The 21,653-nt window shown below is 32.1% G+C and overlaps 3 protein-coding genes across 3 annotated transcripts; 1 reads left to right on the top strand and 2 right to left on the bottom strand.

The window, feature by feature from the left end:
- Positions 1 to 1,884: 1,884 nt before the first annotated feature.
- Positions 1,885 to 12,426, bottom strand: LOTGIDRAFT_171304 (hypothetical protein; the record flags this gene model as incomplete). Its single annotated transcript, XM_009047500.1, has 28 exons — positions 1,885 to 2,082; positions 2,416 to 2,538; positions 2,974 to 3,020; positions 3,195 to 3,291; positions 3,636 to 3,729; positions 3,899 to 4,038; positions 4,229 to 4,352; positions 4,543 to 4,643; positions 4,834 to 4,947; positions 5,215 to 5,310; positions 5,602 to 5,982; positions 6,161 to 6,319; positions 6,504 to 6,598; positions 6,813 to 6,961; positions 7,179 to 7,382; positions 7,680 to 7,843; positions 8,162 to 8,226; positions 8,461 to 8,562; positions 8,812 to 8,923; positions 9,181 to 9,573; positions 9,728 to 9,799; positions 10,022 to 10,110; positions 10,362 to 10,502; positions 10,769 to 10,950; positions 11,188 to 11,305; positions 11,469 to 11,583; positions 11,891 to 12,113; positions 12,395 to 12,426. The coding sequence occupies 28 exons, from the start codon at positions 12,424 to 12,426 to the stop codon at positions 1,885 to 1,887; spliced, it is 3,930 nt and encodes a 1,309-aa protein (XP_009045748.1).
- Positions 12,427 to 13,646: 1,220 nt separating this feature from the next.
- LOTGIDRAFT_237632 (hypothetical protein) lies at positions 13,647 to 19,620 on the top strand. The gene is made up of 9 exons (XM_009047499.1): positions 13,647 to 13,748; positions 14,653 to 15,062; positions 15,390 to 15,498; positions 15,890 to 16,039; positions 17,032 to 17,193; positions 17,505 to 17,590; positions 18,049 to 18,166; positions 18,495 to 18,644; positions 18,923 to 19,620. The coding sequence occupies exons 2-9, from the start codon at positions 14,677 to 14,679 to the stop codon at positions 19,076 to 19,078; spliced, it is 1,317 nt and encodes a 438-aa protein (XP_009045747.1). The 5' UTR covers positions 13,647 to 13,748; positions 14,653 to 14,676; the 3' UTR covers positions 19,079 to 19,620.
- A 1,000-nt stretch (positions 19,621 to 20,620) lies between these two features.
- On the bottom strand, positions 20,621 to 21,361 carry LOTGIDRAFT_199122 (hypothetical protein). Its single transcript, XM_009047498.1, has one exon. The coding sequence runs from the start codon at positions 21,288 to 21,290 to the stop codon at positions 20,769 to 20,771; it is 522 nt and encodes a 173-aa protein (XP_009045746.1). The 5' UTR covers positions 21,291 to 21,361; the 3' UTR covers positions 20,621 to 20,768.
- Positions 21,362 to 21,653: the final 292 nt, after the last annotated feature.

The raw sequence follows: 21,653 nt of genomic DNA, 5'->3' as shown, positions 1-21,653 counted from the left end.
ATTCAGAAAGAAGAAAGATATACAGAGTGAAAATTGTACAGAAGAAGTTCTATTTTTAGGGGTGTTTTCACATGGTTCGATCAATTTTCTTGGATTCTATTTGGTCTTTCATATTAAAAACAAACTTAAAAGAATAAATTATGCAAGAAAAAACAAACAAAATTATTTGTACATAACTTAATGTTAAATAAATATTTAATTTCTTATAACAGAAAATAGAAAATCTAAAAAGGCACTGTTTTGAATATAAGTGTTGAAAAAAACAAGTCAAATTTCTAATGCATATTATCTCTGTTAATCAAAGAAAAGAAATTTAAAGGTATTATCTAAATCAAACTGAAATTATTACAGGAAACATTCCTCATATAACAGTGTTATTTAGTTACAAGCCAAATTGTTCATATGTTTACTATCAAATGATATATTGAAAATTGCTTCCTGAATTCTTATCACAGTAGTAAATATTTGGAATAAATTCAAACAAATATTTGAGATTATCCTGTAAGGTGGGCATTTACTGGGTTTGGTACAGAGAATTCTACATTACTAGAAGAAGTGAATAAAACTCTCACTTGTTTCATATAGCATTATATTAACTAATTTAAAGATGGGTGGTGATATGTTTTATTAGATATCTTGATAACTCACTTAAAGTGTCCTCACACTATAGTGATTAACATTTACATATGGTTGTCAATAATGAAAGTAGTTTTGAGTGTCGAATGATGCTCACAACTCAGCTGCATCATATCTTATTACTGCTGTTCTTATTTCTAAACATATAGAAAAGATTGCTATAGTGTGAGGGCCCCTTTACTTTTTTATGGAAAATGTATTTGTAGGATGTCTTGATTGTCCAGTTTTATTTAGTTATGAAGAGGACAAGTAATCTACGTGGATGAGGACAACACCACAGATATCATTTTTACAATAACATCCATTTGACATGGACATAATTCAAGTAACAGTAATATTTGTTATCAACTAAACGAAATTTTCTATTTAAAATCCCTATTTAAACAGATATCATTCCAGTGGGACATTCACATCACGATAAGCATATTGCTTCGTAATCTGTTTTATAATACAATACTGGTGAGCATTAAGCAGTTGAAAACCTCACAAATATCAGCACCAAAATAGAGAATTCCAGATGTTTTGGGGAATAATTTTGATCTACTTGTCAATTATGTTAAAAAAAGATTGACGTAAATAATTTATTTCCTCTAACCAAGAGAGCAAATATAATAGAATGATGGAGAAAGATATTAAAGTGCCAACTTATTTCTGGAGAAGAAAAAAATGCAGAGTTCCAATGATTGATACTGAATTGTTAAAAGGATACTACCCTCTTAAAATGGACATCAAATTTAAAGTTTCAAATTTAGTTAACAAGACATTCATAAGACTTACAAGGTGCCATGACTAAAGAATAGAATGTCTGTATAAGATGATATTTCCATGAAACTAAATAATTATTGAAACAAATACTTAGTGAATTATTATTTAGTTTTATAGATTTATCTGATTATAGAGGGATTCTGTTGTATAATTATGACACCAGGTAACTCCACTGATGAAAAAAGTCTGGAAATTTCAATTATTTGGTCATTCTCAGAGGTAGCATACCTTTAACATGGCTTTCACCCACCTGATAGAACTAAAAACAATTCTTTTCACACAAAACATGGTAACAACTTCTATAAAAAATCTGTTGAAACAGATAAAAACTTGTTAGTACCATTTCCACAATTCAAGACACTCTCAAATCATGAAAAAATGATATCATAGCACCTTTATATGCCTTAAAATTCTTAACCTTAAACCTTTCAAAATTCTACGTGTTAAAAAGTCATGCCTTAAAATACTTAATTTAAAATCAATTCATAGGATATTCTCAATTTCACCAGCATTGACACGATCTGGAGCAGCCTGACAGGTAAATCCCAGGACACTTCCATCCAGTTTCTGCATCTTCTTCTTCTTTTTGCCTTTAGATTTCTGAGCATTGCCCCCATCAGAAGCCTGTGCTGGTTTCCGTTCTTTTGGATTGATGGCCGGTGCTGGACCCCAAATGCTGTCCTGGAATAAGGATAACTTATAACAATAACAAAAACAATGCATCAAGTACAGTATAGTATAACTTACTTCATTATTAACAAACTTAAAAGTTTCAGCACAATTTATACCATCATCAGATGAAATATATGGGAATATATAGCAAAGAACGTTATGAACTAGTTATAAAAATGTTTTATACCATAATATATTCCTTTGTGTTTATTTTTTTTCGTTATTTGCACTTCTAAATGTCATAAATTTTATGTTTTTATTTTGGAACTATAAAGGAGATTCATTGCGAAAATTCTGCCAAGGAGTATAGCAAACAGTGACAAAACAAACACTGATACTTACCTCTTGTTGACGTTTTTCCTGTCGTTTCTTATTTTTATATTGACTTCTCTTTTCTAGGTACATTTTACTAAAATCATTGACAGCTTTAGTTTCACCAAGATATGATCGGACATAGTCATGTACCTAGAATATATGTTAACAAGTTATCTTCAAGGTATTTTTCGCTCTTCCTGCTCCAAAAGCCATGTTTCTCTATTTTTGGGGGTTGATTTCAGTTTTGAACATATGTAAATAGTCTTTAGAATGACTAGAACTTCATATAATTATTTAAATATTCTCTTTCTTTTATTACGTCTTTGCTATATATGGTATAGTATTAAGAAAAGATGAGTGTCATTTTAATTTTCAATGCAGATAATTCTGGACAAAAATGGATTTGAATGCTCAGATTTTGACTGTGAGCTGTGAACACTATTACTGGTTAGCTGATTACTAATTTTCACGTTTCTGAGATGACTGGTCAAACAGGTGGTGAACCTGTCCCTTTTACCAGTCAGAGCTAACTAAAATATAACCTTGCCTTGTTTTATTTGATATTAATATGAACAAATTCCTTACCTCATATGGAGATTCAACATCTTGAAGAAAAGCTATAAATGTTGGCACTGAAAATCATATAACAATAAAAAATTAGATTTTCCAGTTCTTTGAATACAAATTATTTCAGTGGGTTGTAGGCTTCAGGATATCTCTGATAAAGATTGTTCATTTTTCATCTTCCCTACATGTAGTAATGAAAGATATTTTGGCATTTGTGTAAGCTAAAAATGTAACCATACCATCAACTGAGGTAGCAATAGTTTTTAATGCATTCTCACACCAAGTTGTAAACTCATCACTCTTTTGTTGTGGTTTAAATAAACTTTTAACAACCACCTACAATAATAAATAATATCACATTTTACAGTAATAATTGTCTCAGGTACTGAGAGAAGCCTGTACACAATCTTGACAATTGTCTTCATCCTATACCTTGACTGGTCAACTGTCTTGTTTCACAGTCAGCAAATTGATTGAGTTGTAAGCCAGTTTATACAGTCAAACAGATCCCTTGATTTCATGTGTAATTATCTTTTTAAAGTCTTTCTGCCCAGGGCTCAGATTGGCTGTATTCACTAGCATACAATCCAATATGTAATGATGAGTGTCTATTAAGATGATTACTTTTACAACCTCCACATTTATGCTGTTTTTAGACTAGTAAAAAGATGAACATTTACCTCCTCCTTGGTGGTTTTAGCATTTGTTGTTTTTGTAGCTTTGGTAGCTGCAGCTCCCCCTTTTTTATCTTTTAAAGCTGGGAAATCTTTAGCTCTACCAAATAGAAATTAATAATAATTATACCAAGATATGGTCCAGTACATGGACTTCCTATGGAAGTTATAATATATCTGAATATCAACAGGACAAAAGATCATTGAAAATGCTTGTCTACTATCATGCTTTATCAATATCTAACATGGAAATGGAATTAACTACTTACACTGTGGCTGCTGCCTTTTTTTTGGAAGATGGTGGTTGCTCCCAGATACCACCTGCTGCTCCACTCTCACTTCCCCACACACTACTGTTATTATTACTAGCTGATCCAGCCCATGCTGCTGCAGATGCCAAACTCACATTCTACAAATATCAGAAAAGAGTGATATATCGTACTAAAACTATTTACATAGAAACAGCCTGTTTCCCAATCCCTTTAATTAACATATCAATAATATAGCATTTATAAGAAAGTATTATTTTATAATAACTCAATGTGCTAATTGAATGAACATTTTCTGAAGAAGTAGATATTTTATATCAGTACAAGTACCTTGTTAGGTTGTGTCTGTTTCTGTTGGGTTTGTTGTTGACGTTTACGTTCTGCCTCAACTAACTTTGCTTGCTCTTCTTGTTGAATCTGCATTAATGACTTTCTATTTGACGCTGGAGATTGGCTAAAAATGTTAAAATTTACATCATTTTTAAACATATCTCAATTATTTTCATAAAATTTCTATAAAATAAATTATTGAAATGTGAAATGGATTTGATAACTTATGAAATGAAAAAGAAAAACAATTTGATACAATAATACATGAATTATTATGAATAGCTATAAAAGAAGTGGAAAGGCAAATATCTTACACATGACTAGCCCAGGATTTTTGCTGTTGCTGTTGTGCTTGTTGTTTTTGTTGTAATATTTCCATATGCTGTCTTTGTTGCATTTCAATTTGGCGCTGTTGCTATTAAAATATAAGGTTGTGTTAACAGATTGGGATTTGGTCACTTCTCAGTTATGATTATATGAGCTAGGAAAGTCTATTGAGAGTGAATTTAAAAGATATATTGATTAATTTTTTGGGATAAATTGCAAGTTACAAAAAAAAGTATTATCAAAAGATTAAAGAGCTTGAAATACACTAAGGTAAATACTTCTTCTTCTAGCCATTTCTGATGTTCTTGTTGTTGTATTTCAGTTAAAGATAGAGAATTTGTTATGTTGCTTCCACCATTTTGTTGTTTAGCCCATTGAGCTGTTGCTGGGAGCTATTAGGTATAAAAAATATTTATGTCAGTGTGGTCCAAACAGGTCTATGCCAGACAAAGTAAAATATGTTTAACTTCAGATATTTGGAGGAAAGGTAACCATGCAAACTACTGAAGTTCTAAATTTTGTTTTCTTTATTGATATATATAGTTTAATAAATTCTTATACTTGAAATCACATTTAAACATGATCTTCTATATAGGAATATGTCTGTACAAGTGGCATGTAAACCTTTTTAAAAATCAAACTTGAAAAAACCATCATACCTTGATATTAGACAGTTGTTCACGTTGTTGCTGTTGAAGTTTTCGTAAAGCCTCTTGTTGTTGTCTTTGTAATTCAGCTTGTCTCTCTACTTCCTCCTGTTAACAATGATTTTCAATGATTAATCCATATCAGACAAGAAAATTAATTAATTTAACAAAAAATATCCCACTAACGCAAAAGGCAGAATCTGAATGCTGAGATCCGTTTAATTTTAAATTATATCAAAATGGATGAAGTCAAATTTTTGTTCATGTTTGTGTCAGTGTTAATACCAAGATATAACCTATGACATTTCAACTCATTTTTATATTGTTATCTGGCGTTTTTTGTCTGTCAAATTATAACCAAGTTTGGAAAATATGCCTGGAATAAAAGTGTATACAAACCTGTTTTCTCTGTTGTTCCTCTAATTCAAGTCTCTGTAATTCTTGTTGTCTCATTAACTCTTGTTGCTGTAACATTTCCTGCTGTCTTTTCCTCTCTTCCTCCATTTTTCGCTTGGCTTCTTCTTTTAATCGTTTTTCTTCTCTTTTTCTTTCTTCTTCTTTCCTCTTCTCTTCTTTCTTCCTTTCCTCTTCTAATCTTCGCTCTTCAGCACGTTGTTGCTCTTCAACCCTTCTAAGTTCCTCTTCTATTCTTGCTTCTTCTTCCCTACGTCTATGTTCTTCTAGATGTAGTTGTCGTTGACGTTCCTGTTCTTGACGCATCATTTCTTCAGCTTGCTTTTGTTCCTCTTCTTGCTGCTGACGTGTTGCTGCTTCAATTTTCTTTAAGAAAGCAAGAATTTGTCAATAAAATTTTGTGAAAAATCCAGACCCTCGGATCATTCAATATATCTAAGATCACAATAGCAGCCAAAATATAAAAAAAGATCTGCTAATTTAGATAAATTACAGGTTTCAAATGAGACAATTTCTATCAGAAAAACAAGATAAAGGCAAGTACCTGTATTTCTAACTGTCTCTGTCGTTCTATTTCTTGTTTTTCTCTCATTAACATTTCTTGTTGTTGTTTTATATCCTCTTGTTTGCGCTGCAGTTCTAATTGTTTTATTTCTTCTTCTCTCTTTCTTTCTTCTTCTAATCTCTTTACTCTCTCCATTTCCTACAGAATATCAGTAAATGTAATACAACCAGGAGAAAAAGCAAGATAAAGGCTTGATACAGAATAAATTGGTGATAAAAAGAATCATAAAATAAAAGATAATCACAAACAAGTGACAACAAAATGTAAAAGTGCACTGTTGTCTTCTGCATCCATTTATTCATAAAAATTACAGAGCACAAACCTGTTGCATTCTTTGTATTTGTGCATGTAAATCAGCAGGATCTGATTGTTTTCCAGCCTCTAGATCCCAAACACTTGTTGGTTGTGAAAAGCCACCTAAAATAAAGAATTTAATTGTAACATGTCAATCAAGATAAGATTTATCATTGCTGACAAGAAAAAACTCTATTGTATAAAAAAAACCCTCATAACTCATAATGTAATGTTCAAACAAACAGCAACAAGACATTTATCAGATTTAAATGAATGGTAAAACTACACCCACTCTTCAAACAACAGTATTGATAATCACAGAAATATTGTGACTTACCTGCAGCTAGTGGGTTGGGAGCAGCAGATGTAGTATTCACCCCACCCCAAATAGTTTCCTCACCACCATGATTATCTGATTTACTGGAGGGTTGGGACATTGAACGGTGAAATGAAGGATGATTTGATATGCCACCTTGTTCTGTGTGCCTGGAAGAAATATCACACCATCTATTTTACTACTGAATTATTAGTAAGAGGAACTTAACTAAACTTTCATTGGTTTTGCCAACGCCATGTGAAGTTTGCTATGCTTTTACAGATTGTGATACAGATGAATAAACATGTATCCTACTATAAGTAGAAAGTGTTGAGAAACTCCTATTATGTAATTTGAGAATAAAGTAACATTATACACATTACTTACAAGGGAGATAATCTGTGTTGTTGCTGGGCAGCCACAGCTGCTTGTTGTAATTGCTGTTGTTGCTGGGGTAACATTATTGGAGGTTGTGACATCATCATCTGCATCATTAGTTGCTGCTGTTGAGCAAGGGGTAAACTTTTAAAACCCTCCTGTTCTTGCATTTGTTGTAAAACCATTTGTTGCTGTTGTTGCTGTTGCAATTGTCTACAAGTATACAAATCAACATTATGGTTTGTAAATATTCTAGGGGCTTTACTGCATATTATAACAAAAATACAATCATACAGCTGCTGGAATTTCAAAGACTTTTAAGAATCAAAAAGACCCCAGCTTATATTTAAGTTCATTCAATGCTTCCTACTTTTCAAGGACTGACAAAGCCTAATCACAATAATAAGGGTTTTTAGGGAACTTTAGAGATCCTTGGAAGGAAACTAAAACTGAAATCTATTACCCATATTGAAACAGAGAATGCAAAGCATGTTCTTAAATACAACATACCTCATTAGTAACTGTTGTTGTAACATCTGTTGTTGTAACATAAACTGTTGTTGTAATACATTAATTTGTTCATTAGGAGGGGTAACACTAGTCTGTATTGGTGGTTGTGATATCGGTGGTAAAACAGCAGGTTGATCTGTCGGTAATGTTGTCACAGGGCTATTCTATAAGGAACAATACAATAAAATGAGTAATTCGATGGAAATATCTTTTTCCAAGCTAAAATAATTTCATAATTTAACCTAACATTCCTTTAACTTGCTTAATTCAAATTCATTTCACCAGACATTCTGTACCACTATTAATGATTGTTGCAACTTGTCTTTATGGAATACAATCAGATTAGGAATTTTTGGTTAATTAGTAACAAATATATACCAAATATACAATACTAGCTATGTGAACTGCAAAATGGACTAACCCATTTGCAGAGGCTCCGGATTCTTTGGTTATATTCTAAAGAACAAAATAAAAATACAAACCAGTAATGGTGGAGGAGCTAATCCAGCCAGAAATGGTACTCTACCCCATCTTTTAATCAAATCACCTACAATAAAAAATTAAAACACTTATTTATAAAACAGAATACTCATTAGATGTTGTTACAGAAAAATTTGAAAATATTATGAAGCCAGAGATATCCAACATTAACAGTTAACAGTTAAATATGACAGTGTTGAAGTACTCAAAGTAACCATGTATGTTACTGACATAAGAAAATGAGAAAGAAATGAAATGATTCATCGCAATGATTAGTCGCATAAAAATCTGTTCAACATACCTAATTGTTGAAATCGTTCATCACAGAGACGTTTGACTAGTAAACTCATAGTAAAATATCCAGCACTAAACCATTCAGCCATTTCATCAGAGGTGAATGGACCTAAAATTGAGATATTTGTGATACAGTTTGAGATTAATGTACAATTGATTTTCTACATTATGATAGAACAATCAAATAATATATAGAGAGATAGATCAAGTCATCTGAATATTTGCTCTATGCTCTTGCGGGTAACCATATTGACGTCTAAGTAATATTTTTGATATCATGACATTCTCTGTAACAACTAAAACTGGCTATACTTCCACTGGCAAGTTGTTCTTTTTGATTCATTTTAAATAACATTACCTTGTATATCTCCCTGTGGATCTTTATATAACCATTTAAATGTTTCCTGTGACGATGGTTGTTGAGGGATTTGTTGTGAGGACGACTCCTTCATTGATGGAACAAAATCATCCTAAATTATAGATCATGTTCAAATACTTCCACAAAATTTGTTAATTCAAGTGTGCTAATAAATCTGTACACAAAGTGAGACCCTAGTTTCTGAACTTTTACACATAATAATTATTGGTTTTCTATTGCAGTATCAAAAGCAGGAAACTTCTGCACCAAAAAGAAAGTTATCCATAAGAAATTTAACCTATGGATGGAATATCAGTTACAATTGTATATAGCCTTTGTCAGAGCTGACAAGCAAATGTTTATCCTTACCTCATCTGTAACTAAAGCTACTAAATTTTCAGCTTCCAACTTCATAAAGTCTAGAGCTTCCCCTTCTTTTAATTTAAGATCTGGAGCCGAGCGACTTGGTGAAAGTTTTTGTGGAGCTGTGAGATTATTATGCTGAGTTTTATTATTAATAGATGGTCTCTGTGTGAGAGAGGGTGAAGCTCTGGAGGATTTCTCATTTTGATTTCCTCCTCGCCTGTCAATCAACTGTAAGGGCGACGCCCTTATGTTATTAGGATTAATATCAGTCTTATTGTTAGATGATTTCGGATCACCATTTGGTCCGTTATTTGAGTTTATATTAGCACTTTTGGCAGATTTTTGGTTTGGTTCTTCCTTTGTTTTATTATTGTTATTATTCTCCTTAACTTTTTCCTGAAAAAAATATGTGAGAAAGTTCTATACAGCATATATATATATAACTTATGGTTTAATAATTCAAATATGGTAACATTAATAAAAGAATGGATGTTGATAATGAGTGACTAATAAATGATTGTAGGAACATATTCCAAACAAATATTTTTACCTTTGAGACAGCTGGTACCTGATTTTCTTTGTCAGGCTTTTCTTCTAATTCATCTTCTAGACCTCCTGGTTCCTGGAATAAAAGCACAATTTATAAATGACAACCACCCAGAAAACAATTATTTTGTACCTTTATCTTTCCGCTCAAGTGACATTAGTTAATATTACAACAAGAGGATGGAATTGTATTACTTAACTAGTGGTTTCTAGCTCAGAGATCATCTTTCTCATTAACTAGTGGTTTCTATCACATCAGAGATCATCTTTCTCAAGAAGGATTGGAATAATTTCTTACCTTAAAAGTGGAGACAAAAGCTCCTGAAGCATCAAAGGATCCAACGGTTTCTGGATCATCGACTTCTGTACTCCATTCAGGAAGATTATCTAAAATAAATACCAAGATATTCAAAATAATTATCATAATAAGACAGCAGGCTAAAATCACTCACTGTAAACTAAAATGGCTTAGTGGTCAATTGATATTTCCTAATTACTTATGTAATTTTCTGGTCAAGTGTCAATGAAAACACATTGTCTTTCCAAATCATGCTACAGTAAGGATAGGTTGAAGATAACCATATTCAAAAATATTCTTACATACTTACATAATACCGGGTGAATACCATTGGACATACCTTCAGTATCCCAAGATTCACTGCTTCTGCTTCTCTGGTATTGACGACCAGGAGGTCCATCTCGTGAAAATCCATTAGATTGTTTACGATCATTATCTTGATTGTCATGGTGGTTAGGATCACGCCAGTTACCACGTGAATCTGAAATTGAATTAATCTGTTTTTTTGAAGGTAGCGTCATTTACAGAGACTGATTTTTCTTCTATAAAGACCAAATTTCATAGGCATGAAAGATGGAAAAAAAAAAAATATTTACAAGGATAAGAACACAGGTTCATAAAGGATCCTTTCGACCTATTGGTCCTTAGCCAAGCCTCTCACAGCACTAATCCTCCCAGATTATCCGTACCCATTTACAGCTGGGTCGGCAGGAATTATGACTGAGGATGTCTTCAAGGTCATCATACCTTTATTCCATTTGTCTCTAGTGCCAGCCCTTCTCCAGCTTCCATCATCTTCCTCATTATTATTCTTCTCCCTCCAATTATCATTACTTAATGAACGATTATAATGTTGTCTGATTCCACCACGGTCTGTAGTCTCATCATAATTACGTGAGATATAACCTCCCCTTTCATACTTCTTACCACTGCAATAAACAATAGTTCATTTGGACAACTTTCAAATTGAATTCAAAACATGGTTACTAATAAAGATACCAAATATTTTCAAATTTGTACAGTTTAAAATTGGTTTAATCTAAAAACTTGTTTGTCGATTTCGAAACAATAAAGAGAGTTGGCAATATATTTAATTTGCACAAGTGGAATGTTTAAAACTTCCTCCGAATTTGATGTTCCAACCAGATTTAATCAGTAAGACTTACACTTCTTCCCAGCCATCATTATTCACATTTCTTCCTGGGACCCCGAACCCCCCACTGTGGGTATTATGTTCACCATTCTCAGAGATAGTTCTATGTATGTATTCACCACGTCCTCTACCTACAACATCAAAATAGGTAATAATAAATTCAAGTGTGTGAAGTGATATTGTAATTAAGAAAACTCTGTTGTGTCATCACTATTAAGTATTAAATTATTCAGGTGAATACAGAAATATTTCTGGATTTGTCATCCAAGTTAATCCTATGAACCAATCACCTACCTCTGCCCCTGCCCCGATCAGCTGTGCTACCACCCCTCCCTCTAGTGGGAGGGCCAGACCCCCGCCCCATACTTCGTAGAACTGTTACACTGTTAACTGATTGTGACATTAACCGCTAAAATGGCAAAACATTAAATAAAAATATATATAAAAGTCAAATCAAATGTCAAGGGAAGAATAGCTACAAATTGTTTGCTTTTGCTCGTCTTAAGTATTTGAGTAAATGACTTATGTTGGTTCTAAGATATAGGCACTAAATAGACAGTTTGTCAATTGTCTGTCAAGGCAGCAGTCAAAGGCAATTCACGTACACATTACCATGTTGGCATTTAAAAAGGTAACAAAGTTCATCTTCAACATGATAAGGATAGTTCAACCATTACTATTTTAACATCTATTAGCAAAACGCTCCAAATTCTTACCTGTTCTTCCTCAGATAGATTCATAAAAGCAAGTGGTTTCTGTATAGCTTCACAATAAATAGAGGGTATTTCTTTCAATTCATCAGGAGCTTTATACTGATCGTGAAACAATGCCAACATCTCCTCTCTCCCATAACGATTATTGGCTAGTTTAAATTTCCCTCCTAACCCTGGTGTGGGTGGAGGGGATGCAACAGTGTTGCCATCAGACAAAGCACGGAGCCTGAAAGAAATTGGTTGAAATATATCAAGTATAAATTAAACAAACTTTGAGACATATATGAATTACATATAAAGTTCTAGTTAAAGGTCAAAAGTATTTCATACAAACATTATAATAAGTATTGGTATCTATGAATGTTATCATAAGAGATTATTGCAAAATTTTACATTGATTAAAAATGTGCAACGACATTCAGTTTGCAGACCTCAATAATCATTGACAAGTAGTATGTAGTGTATGATGTAGATTTATCAAATTGAGATTATAAGATAGAAATTTACCATTCTGGACCGAAGTTTAAAGTGTCTGCCATTTCTTTTAATTTGCCTAGGATTTACTGAAAGAGAAAGAAGAAGAGAAGTTTTAAGGACTGTATGTTGTGTCAGGAAATTATATAAAAAATAAAAGATATAAAATGATTAGAATAGGAATAAAAATAAATGTGGTTTATGCCCCCGATACAAGTATTGTTTTTCGCAAAAATATTCTTTGAATAATTTTCACAAAGTAAGTTTTTTGAAAAGTTTTCATTTCCAATTCATGCTTGACAGAAAGCAATCAATGAAAAAAACTTACTGATAATAGAAAATCACCACTTAACACTAGATCTTATTCTAATTTCAACTTTCAATACATTCACTTTTTGTAACATCAGGTTATGCTTTTAATTATTGATTATCTACCATCATACAAATTTCCCTTCAAGCTACATAAGCTTAATGATGTTAATGCAATATCAGTACCTGTACTTCAATTCATATAAATTATTTTGATAGTATCGTAATGATAGTCAGCAAGCTTAATAGTAGAATTGCAAGAAATTTTTTTCTTTGCAAATACAATTGATACGGTACTGATTATAAGCTTAGTAAAGCCTACTTTATTAAAGGCCGTACAAAAACGATCTTTAGAAAGGCTTAGCAATAAGAAGCTCTAGTCCTTGTCTAGGCCATCATAATCACACTGGTAATGGTACTCCCTACTGCCAACTGGTATGATTATGATTTCAGATTAGGCCTGATGGATCCAAATTAGGCCCATCAGTAGAACTGTAGATTTCTATAAATTTTATCAGCTATATTTCTTCTCTTATATGAAATAAAATATTATCAGCAACTGAATTTTGTCATCTTTATATTTATTACTACCATATGGTTCAGACCATCATACCACCATTTAAAATGCAAGAAACAGTTCAAAGGTTTTTGTTTGAAACGCACACAGGGCCAAGTACCGTTCTAAAAATAGATCACTTTTCTTTTGACTTTTCTGAATTCTGGCCAAATTAGAACACATGGGACTAACTTGAGGCCTTACATAAAGACACCATAGCAAATTTTTTTGATAAAAAGATTCTCGGGAGATCCAAATTTAAGATAATTTGGTTCAAAAATTGAGTAGAAAGGTAAACGAGACAGATTACCTCAGAAATATAACCAGCTTATACACGCAGCATTCAACCAATATGGCCGATATACAGTTTGAAGTCACGTGACCACAGAACCCGTATTTACATGTCACTGACCGACTTATACTACTTGCAACAATTGGTATGTCGGCTCAGATTTCAAAGAAATTTTTATAATTCAACCACTTCACCACGAATTTCATTTATGACAGTTGTAAGATGACAAGGTAAAGAATATGCTGTTGAAAATTGAACGATATATACGACCACCTGCTTTGTTAGAATCAAAATATAAAATATTTTATTTAGTGTCAAATTTCACAACAAAAAATGGTGGTACTAACAGTACATCCTGTGTAAACCGACCAACCCTATTTGTCTGAGTTTAGTATGCCCTATTATTACATTGTCCTTGACAATTACTGCCAAGCTAAAATATAGATACTTTCTGCCTCTTTTGATTTTGAAGTTTCATTTAAATCAGTACAAAGCCAGAAATCCAATGTTTGACTACATTGTTTACTGAATTGAATTTTGGCAATCATTTCCAAATGAATTGAAATATCAACTGCAAAATACTACTAAGAGCCTAAGATTGTCTTTGGGTTGATGAAAATATTAACCACTGGAAAAGTTATTATTTGTACAGAGGAATTTACAGTGGCGAATTTTCAGTCCGAAAAGTAGATCATTTTCATTTGAATTTTCTGGGAGGTAAGTGTGTCTATTTCAAATGTAAAATCAATGAACCTTATATTTATATGAACATGAAAACATTCTAATACAAATGGCATACCATTGAAAATTATATTTTGTATATTTATGAAATGAATGAAGAAATTCAATTCAAAGGTCAATGTAGTCAGAGAGTAAAAATGTCCTAAAAATTTAAAACACATCAAATTATTTATGGAAAATGTGTATTTTAAGGATATTTCTCAGTCCTTGCAGGTACTTGTTGCGAAGCTAAACAATTGCTAAGCCACTGGGAGTATTCCATCTTCAATTCAACTGGGACCTAGAAGCAGATAGTTCGAAGATTTAAGGGTTTATCAGTAAAAAAACTTAAATTTTAGAAATTAATGATCTCTTATGTGCCTTTTAAAACATTGCTTAAATAAATATTTTTAGGAAAGGAAATGAGGAAATAGTAAAATGGCTCGATTAAAAGTTACGAGTAGAGAAGGTGCTTTGAAAAAAATCCATGGAGTTCGAAATCCAAACATTGATATATGGTCAGATATAAAAACTTTCTTTCCGGTTTTGGACATCCAGTATTCCAGTTTTTTTGCTGGTATTTTCTCTGTGATCATAACAGTTTTGATTTTCTCCAATATCAAAAAAGATGAACAAACAGTCCAAAAAACGTCATGGCAGTCGGCCAATCTATCACAGAGACCCTTTACTTATGACTTTATTGAAGCCCAGAAACAACGAAAAGCCAACATGGAGATGTATGATTATCAGTATAATGAATTTGGTATCGATAAACGCTCTGACATGTCTTTAGAGGAATTCTGGGATGTCTATGATGGAAAATGGTAAATATCTAAGTATATACAATTTCTTAATCTTACTTTTTTCAAATATCTACAAACATATCTAATTTTAATTCAATATATTTAAAGTAATAATGTTCGTAATTCTTTTTGACCAATCTTACTTTAGTCTCAGAAACAGGAATTTTTATGCTAAGTCAAGACTACAAGCACTCCAAGAATGGAGACCCTGTCTCTTGAAGGAAACGAACAACTCAAATTTATCGCTAGAAACATCATTGTATATTTGAAGAATTTTTGTACAGTTACAATTATTACTTTACAACATTAATATGGTTGTTTTTTTTTATGATGTGTATATTTTTCAAGGCCTGTAGTGATAACTGATGTAATATCTGACTGGCCAGCTAGACAATGGACTAGCGACTATTTCATCCAGAATTATGGAGAAGCAAGGGTTGTAATGAAAGCTGTACATGTAAGTTGTAGAGGTGTTCTATTAATCATGGAGACAATTTATGAGAAAAACTTGGTGAAGTCATGAACTGCGTAAGCTTATCAGTTTTCCATATGGTTTGTATGTCAGGCCATGTAGGGTATGTGAGTTGTGAGGTACTTTAGTACAGTCTGTTAGAGCTTGGTTCTTAATATGACATCATTTGCTTGGTTACGTTGAATAAATGACGTCTTTTGGTTTCGATCTCGATCAACGTTTGAAAGTCTGATGACCTTGAATAAATCATCTTCACTCATAATTACAGTCGATCCAGCTGTAAATGGGTACAGATAATCCAGGAAAGATCAATGCCAAGGGGTTTGGCCAGGGAACAGCTGGTATAAAGGATCATAATTTATTTCTATCTTCTTAGGGTTCATTAGATGATGCTAAAGGACTGGCTTTACCATTAAATTTATTTATAAAGCATTTAAACCACAGTACAACTCATACCTGGACATATTTAGAAGATGAGCTATTTATACCACGTAGACCTCATCTATCTCAACAAGTGCCTAGAAACGTAAGTAAACTAATAAATTCTTTGTGGCATTGTTTCAGATGACAATGAAATACATTTACATGTACAGTCAAGTAACCTAATTTCGTGCTAACTTATTTTTCGTGCATCTCCGGAAGGGTTAATAATTACATGTGCTACCTTGTGTGACCTTCGCATTTGCTTGTTTTGATAAACATGGGTTATCTGTACAATGTCAGCTAGCAGAATGAATCCAGTAGTTTCAAGCAAGGTAAAATGTATTTATGTATACTTTGACAAATACAAAATGGCGGATTTCAGTTATTACCAAACGTAACAATTTTTTTTCTGCCAAATTTCCTTATATTCCCAAGCTGTAATCGGAATTCCAAGTGTCATCTGCTAGAATGTAGTCCAATGAGCAAAGTCATGTGATAAACTAGTGGATTCCATCTCAGCAGAAAAATTCTATGGAACACTATGTGGTCCATATTCTTATGTGACTTTTAGCAATAAATCTCTCTTACGTTTTACATATCTTATATCTTGTCGAGTTGGTTGCTCACGAAATATGGGTCAAGGTGAAGGATTCATAAAGAAAATGGAAACAAACCAATTTTAATTATTTTGTAGAATATCTGAAGATAAAAAATTTGTGTTTTTTAATTTTGACTAAATTTGGTGTTGAATGCTCAAATATAGGTTACACCACTGTATATTGCTGTGGATGTTGGTTCTATTGTAAGAATACTTTAGTAAGGCATTGTTCATACATTAAAATAACAACCAATCTTCAGAACTCTGTGAACTAAGTGTAAAATATATAACAAGTAATATTGTTTAACTTCACTTGATAATGGCTGCTTCACTAGTCTCCCATGTGTATATCAAGTAATATATATTTATTGTATAGGTCTATGTATATGATATACAAAAGGGTTAAAAAGGGATACAGTTTTTAACTATTTATATTTTAATAAGTTTCAAGACTGGTCTCTGTCATAGATCTGTAAGATAAGGACATTACATTTCAGCTTTATACAGAAGAAGATTTTTTCAGAATGTTTCCAAAAGAAATACGTCCTTGGGATTGTATGTTTTTGTGGGGTACAGCTCATTCTCGCTCCTTTTTACATATTGATCCCTATAATTGGACTGGAACTAATGCTGTTTTAAAGGGCCATAAAAAATGGAAGGTAAGTATGTAGTGGAATAGCCGGAAACATGGAGCAATATTACTGTGAATGTGCATCTCAAAGACGTCAATGACAAAAAATTACAAAACTTCTAATTTTTTTCAGTTTTGCTTAAGTTCCCATTCCTAATTTTAGCCTTATTTAAGCCCTACAATTCCAAAAATTTTATTTTTTGTCGATGAGTGCTGGACAGTCTGTAGTCAGTCTGGATTTCTTTAAAGACATGGTATAGTCCTCTAGATATTGGCTTTGAAAACTGACAATTTCAGAATAAAAATCATCTGAAATAAAAGTAATATGATATATTTCAGTTATTCCCTCCAGGACAAGACCATCTTTTATCAATAAGATATCATAGAACTTGTGGTTTTCCTTTAGACTGTTTTAAATACAATAGGTAGGTTAGACTTTGTTAATAATAGTTCTATTTATAATCTAATTATCACTTGTATATACCGGTACTCACAGAATACAATTGACAGACAACTTAATATTGTGTCTAACATGCAAGCAGCAGTGAACCACCATTGATTTCAGGTAAAGTAATATGTCTCTGATTTTGCGATTTTGTTAACATGATTAGAAATAGATTTGTCTACAACTCAGTGTAATGTAATGAACCATTCATTACAGAGGTAAAATAAGAGTATGTGAATGATATCAAACTTCACTAGATGAAAATTTAGTTCTAACATCTGTTGATTATGACCACATCTCTTAAAGACAATTATTTCATGATGTTAGTCTTTGGCTTCTGCTGCAGGTCTAGGATCTAATACGGATGCCCCCAAATTCAAGAACTTCGCTTGGTACTGGCAGTTTCCTATGATAAATTTACTTGTTTATATATTTCAGTGAAATAGATACATTTACTGATACAGAAAAATATTCCCAATATAAACAAGCAACATATATAGAGTTAGACCAGTATCCTGGAGATTTCCTGATTATACCACCTGGCTGGTTTCATCAGGTATGACTGTATGATATATCTCTTAGACTTATGGTCTTAAAACATTTGGAAGACACTGGACCATGACCACCTACATCTACTTTCTATAACAGTTTCAATTCATGAATAACTATAGATTGATATGTTTCATCATAATTGGTTGGTTATTGAGGAAGATGCTAATTTTTTAATATTGAAAGATAAAGATAATGACTCTAGTTTATATTTGCATATGTGAAGGAGTCCAAAATGTTTAGGGGGGACCCAAAAATACCAGCAGCAGTCTTTTGTATGCATTAAATCTGCATTTTCCATCTAAGGATTAAGGAAAGTCTTTTTTTAATTTCAGGCATATAATGTGGAAGAAACCATGGCTATTTCAGGACAGTACATGAATCGCAATAATTATTTAATTATATTGGAGGAAATAATTAAAATTGGTAATATTAAACGTGAAAAATTACCATCTTATTTTCATTCATTACTCCCTCCAGATCAGGTAGGCACATTTTCAAAAGTCCAGGAAATACTTTTGTTTTGAATTTTATTACAGAAGAAAAATGTTAAAATTACTTCTTGATCACATACCAAGTTGCATCAAAATCTTGTAAAATCAGTATGTATATATAGCAATAAATTAAGAAATTGACTTTTTCAAAATCACTATGAACCTGAACATTGAAAATACTACAAAGTCGACATATTTTGACATGACATCCTGGCATACTATTCTTTATATTTATCAAAAGAGCTGCTTATATATATTCACATTTTCAGGTTACATATCTAATGTCTCTCATACCTAAAAGAATTTTAGAGAAGGGTAAGAAAATCACTCAACAAACAATAGAACAGATAGAAAATATTGATTTCAAGAAAACTAAAGAAGAAGAAAGTCGGAAAGAAAAAAATAAAAAGAATTCAAAGACTTAACCAGAATAAAACTGCATTGCTGTAAAGCCATATGAGGTGTGTCAAAAAAGTTCCAGGACTGATGTCACAACAGATTTATTTCAAACTAGGAGTTTCCCCTTTGAAGAGATCCCCCTTGAGTCCAACACATCATTGTGAGCAGGAACAATGTCACGGTGTTGCAGCCTCGATTTAGTCTCTCACAAATCTTGCCTCAGCCTTTCTATGAGAAAACTTATAACTTTTCTCATACACCATATATTTCATAATATTCATTTCAATTTCATGTCTGTATCTCTGTTATAATCTGCAGTTCCTTTGAATCTATAATTAGCCTTATGGGCATTGTGCTTTGCGGGGTTGATGTGAGTCTTAAATATAAGAAATACTAGAAATGTATGAAATTGCATAATTCCTTCAAAATATCTCAAACTATTTATAACCTTCAAACGTGGATAATTCTGGACATACATGGATATGAAGACTCAAATTCAACAGTCAGCTCTCTGTGAACACTATTACTGATTGACTAAGCTAAAGAATAATGTATGGTCCATCTGTCCCTTTAATGTGTTTTTAGATCACAGTGTTCCAGCTTCAAGCATCTTTTAGAAATGGGGCCCCAAAAACTTGCACAGTTTATTTTATTTCCCCACCTGTTAAAAGTAATGTTATGTTATATTGTACCCAAAAATGTTATTTTCTACAACTTAGATTTTGCTTAAAGCACTTTAATGTATGACAAGAATTTTTAAATGTTATTTATTCATTATGATTTAATCTTTTGCAATTTTATTTTATTAAGAAAGATGATCTGGGATTGTGGTATTAACTTTATTGCTTTAGCTCAAAACTCCTACATTCGCATACCATAAAATGCTAGTCTGGACTCAAATATCTACTGGTAGACCTATTATTAGAAATAAGCTTCCAGTTGGACTTTTTTCTTGAACCCAGGCCCATATTTATCTCAGATCATTTAGTACAGTTGATTATGCAGTTTGTTAATTAGAAGTTATCACATTCCATTAGTATTTTTTAAATAAATTTTTTTAGTTTGTTTTTAATTATATTAGTATTTTATATTCAGTATGAACACAGCATAATATTGCCCAATTCTTATTTTTTATAATTATTATAGTGGTCCAAACCATGTTCTTTGAAGATTCATTCTTCATGCTTTTGTTACAATAGGATATTGATCACTTTTTGTTATGGTTTTATTTTATATTTTATGAGCTAGGAACCAAATAGGTTTCACAACTTTAATTTCTCACAACGTTTAGTATTTTCTATTTATTTTCTATTTTATTTATTATCTAAGGAATTTGTTACAATTTTGTTAAAGTTTTTTTTTAATACATTTATACTGTGATTGTGTTTCTATTACAAAATCCACTTAAAGGTATGAAGCAACTAGACAACCATTAGATAAATAATTTTACTCTATATCTCAATAGATTTGAGAAGAGTAAGACAGCCACTGATATCTTGCCTTGTCATGTATAAGTCCAGATGGTTTTGGGGAACATCCCAAAAAGGACAGTTTTTATTAGATAAAAATCAATTTCCAAAATAATTTTATTGACATTCAATATGACCATGCAGACTGGTTGGTAAAATGTACAAAAACAATTTGATACACAATAAAAAATACTATTACAAACACAATTAATTTCATGATATCAATAACAGTCCAAAATATTGATAGTCATTCCAGTTCTTCAGGTCGCACAGGATGTTTTAAGGGGATAATCGATTTCTTGTCAACATCTCTTGGTAAAGCTTTGCGCATATCAAAAGCATCTTCATCCACATCACCAGAATAATATTCTAAAACACGCCGATAAACACTATATTCTAATTTCTTATACATCTCAACGGCAACCTGGTTTGAAACTCTCACAAATAAATCCACAAAATAACATTGTTTTTTCTCAGAAATGTTTTCAAGATTCTGCATCAGTTTTGCAGCAAGACCAAGTCTTCTAAATTCAGGTGCCACTGTCAGAGCAGTCACATGACCATGCCACATCTCGCCAGATCCTTCAGCTTTACCCATTATGTATCCCATGATCTGTCCGTCTGGAGATTCAGCAATCTGAAAGTATTCAGGCCAGTGTGCCAGGTACTGCATGTAAAATGGCAGACCATAAGTCTCTGTCAACGGATCCAAATTGACATTGTTGAACCTAAACAAGTCATCGCATGTGAAGGGTCGAATTGTTGTCATTCTTGTTCTATCAGACAGTAAATAACTGCAAATAATCAAATAATCCAATTGTTCATTAATTTCTGTCAATGATACCAGGCTAAAACGGAAGTAGAAATTGCCTAGGAATTGTGTTTCCGGTTAAATGCAGTGTAAAATAATTATTTGGATTGGAAAATTATAAGACTTTGCAAAAATGAATTTTAAAGTTATAGGTCTGTATTATTATAGTTCTAAATTTCCTTATCAAAGCCGATATATAATTGATATGATTAAGTTTATATTATCATACCATACACAAAGAAACACAAAAGGATACATCCGATTCCATTTTAGGACTCTAATAAAGGTCAAATTCCACAGACGCCATTATGACTTAAAATT

Source organism: Lottia gigantea, assembly GCF_000327385.1.
Source record: "Lottia gigantea unplaced genomic scaffold LOTGIsca_113, whole genome shotgun sequence".
NCBI classification, from domain to species: Eukaryota; Metazoa; Mollusca; class Gastropoda; family Lottiidae; genus Lottia; species Lottia gigantea.
Note: the sequence above shows the minus strand (reverse complement) of the source record. Positions and strands in the feature narration are given on the sequence as shown.

Excerpts from the sequence above, each read along its gene's own strand:
- LOTGIDRAFT_237632 (XM_009047499.1), top strand. The coding sequence starts at position 14,677 with ATGGCTCGATTAAAAGTTACGAGTAGAGAAGGTGCTTTGAAAAAAATC. Across the intron at positions 15,063-15,389 it reads GATGTCTATGATGGAAAATG|GCCTGTAGTGATAACTGATG; the intron begins GTAAATATCTAA and ends ATATTTTTCAAG. Across the intron at positions 15,499-15,889 it reads TTGTAATGAAAGCTGTACAT|GGTTCATTAGATGATGCTAA; the intron begins GTAAGTTGTAGA and ends CTATCTTCTTAG.
- LOTGIDRAFT_199122 (XM_009047498.1), bottom strand. The coding sequence starts at position 21,290 with ATGACAACAATTCGACCCTTCACATGCGATGACTTGTTTAGGTTCAAC.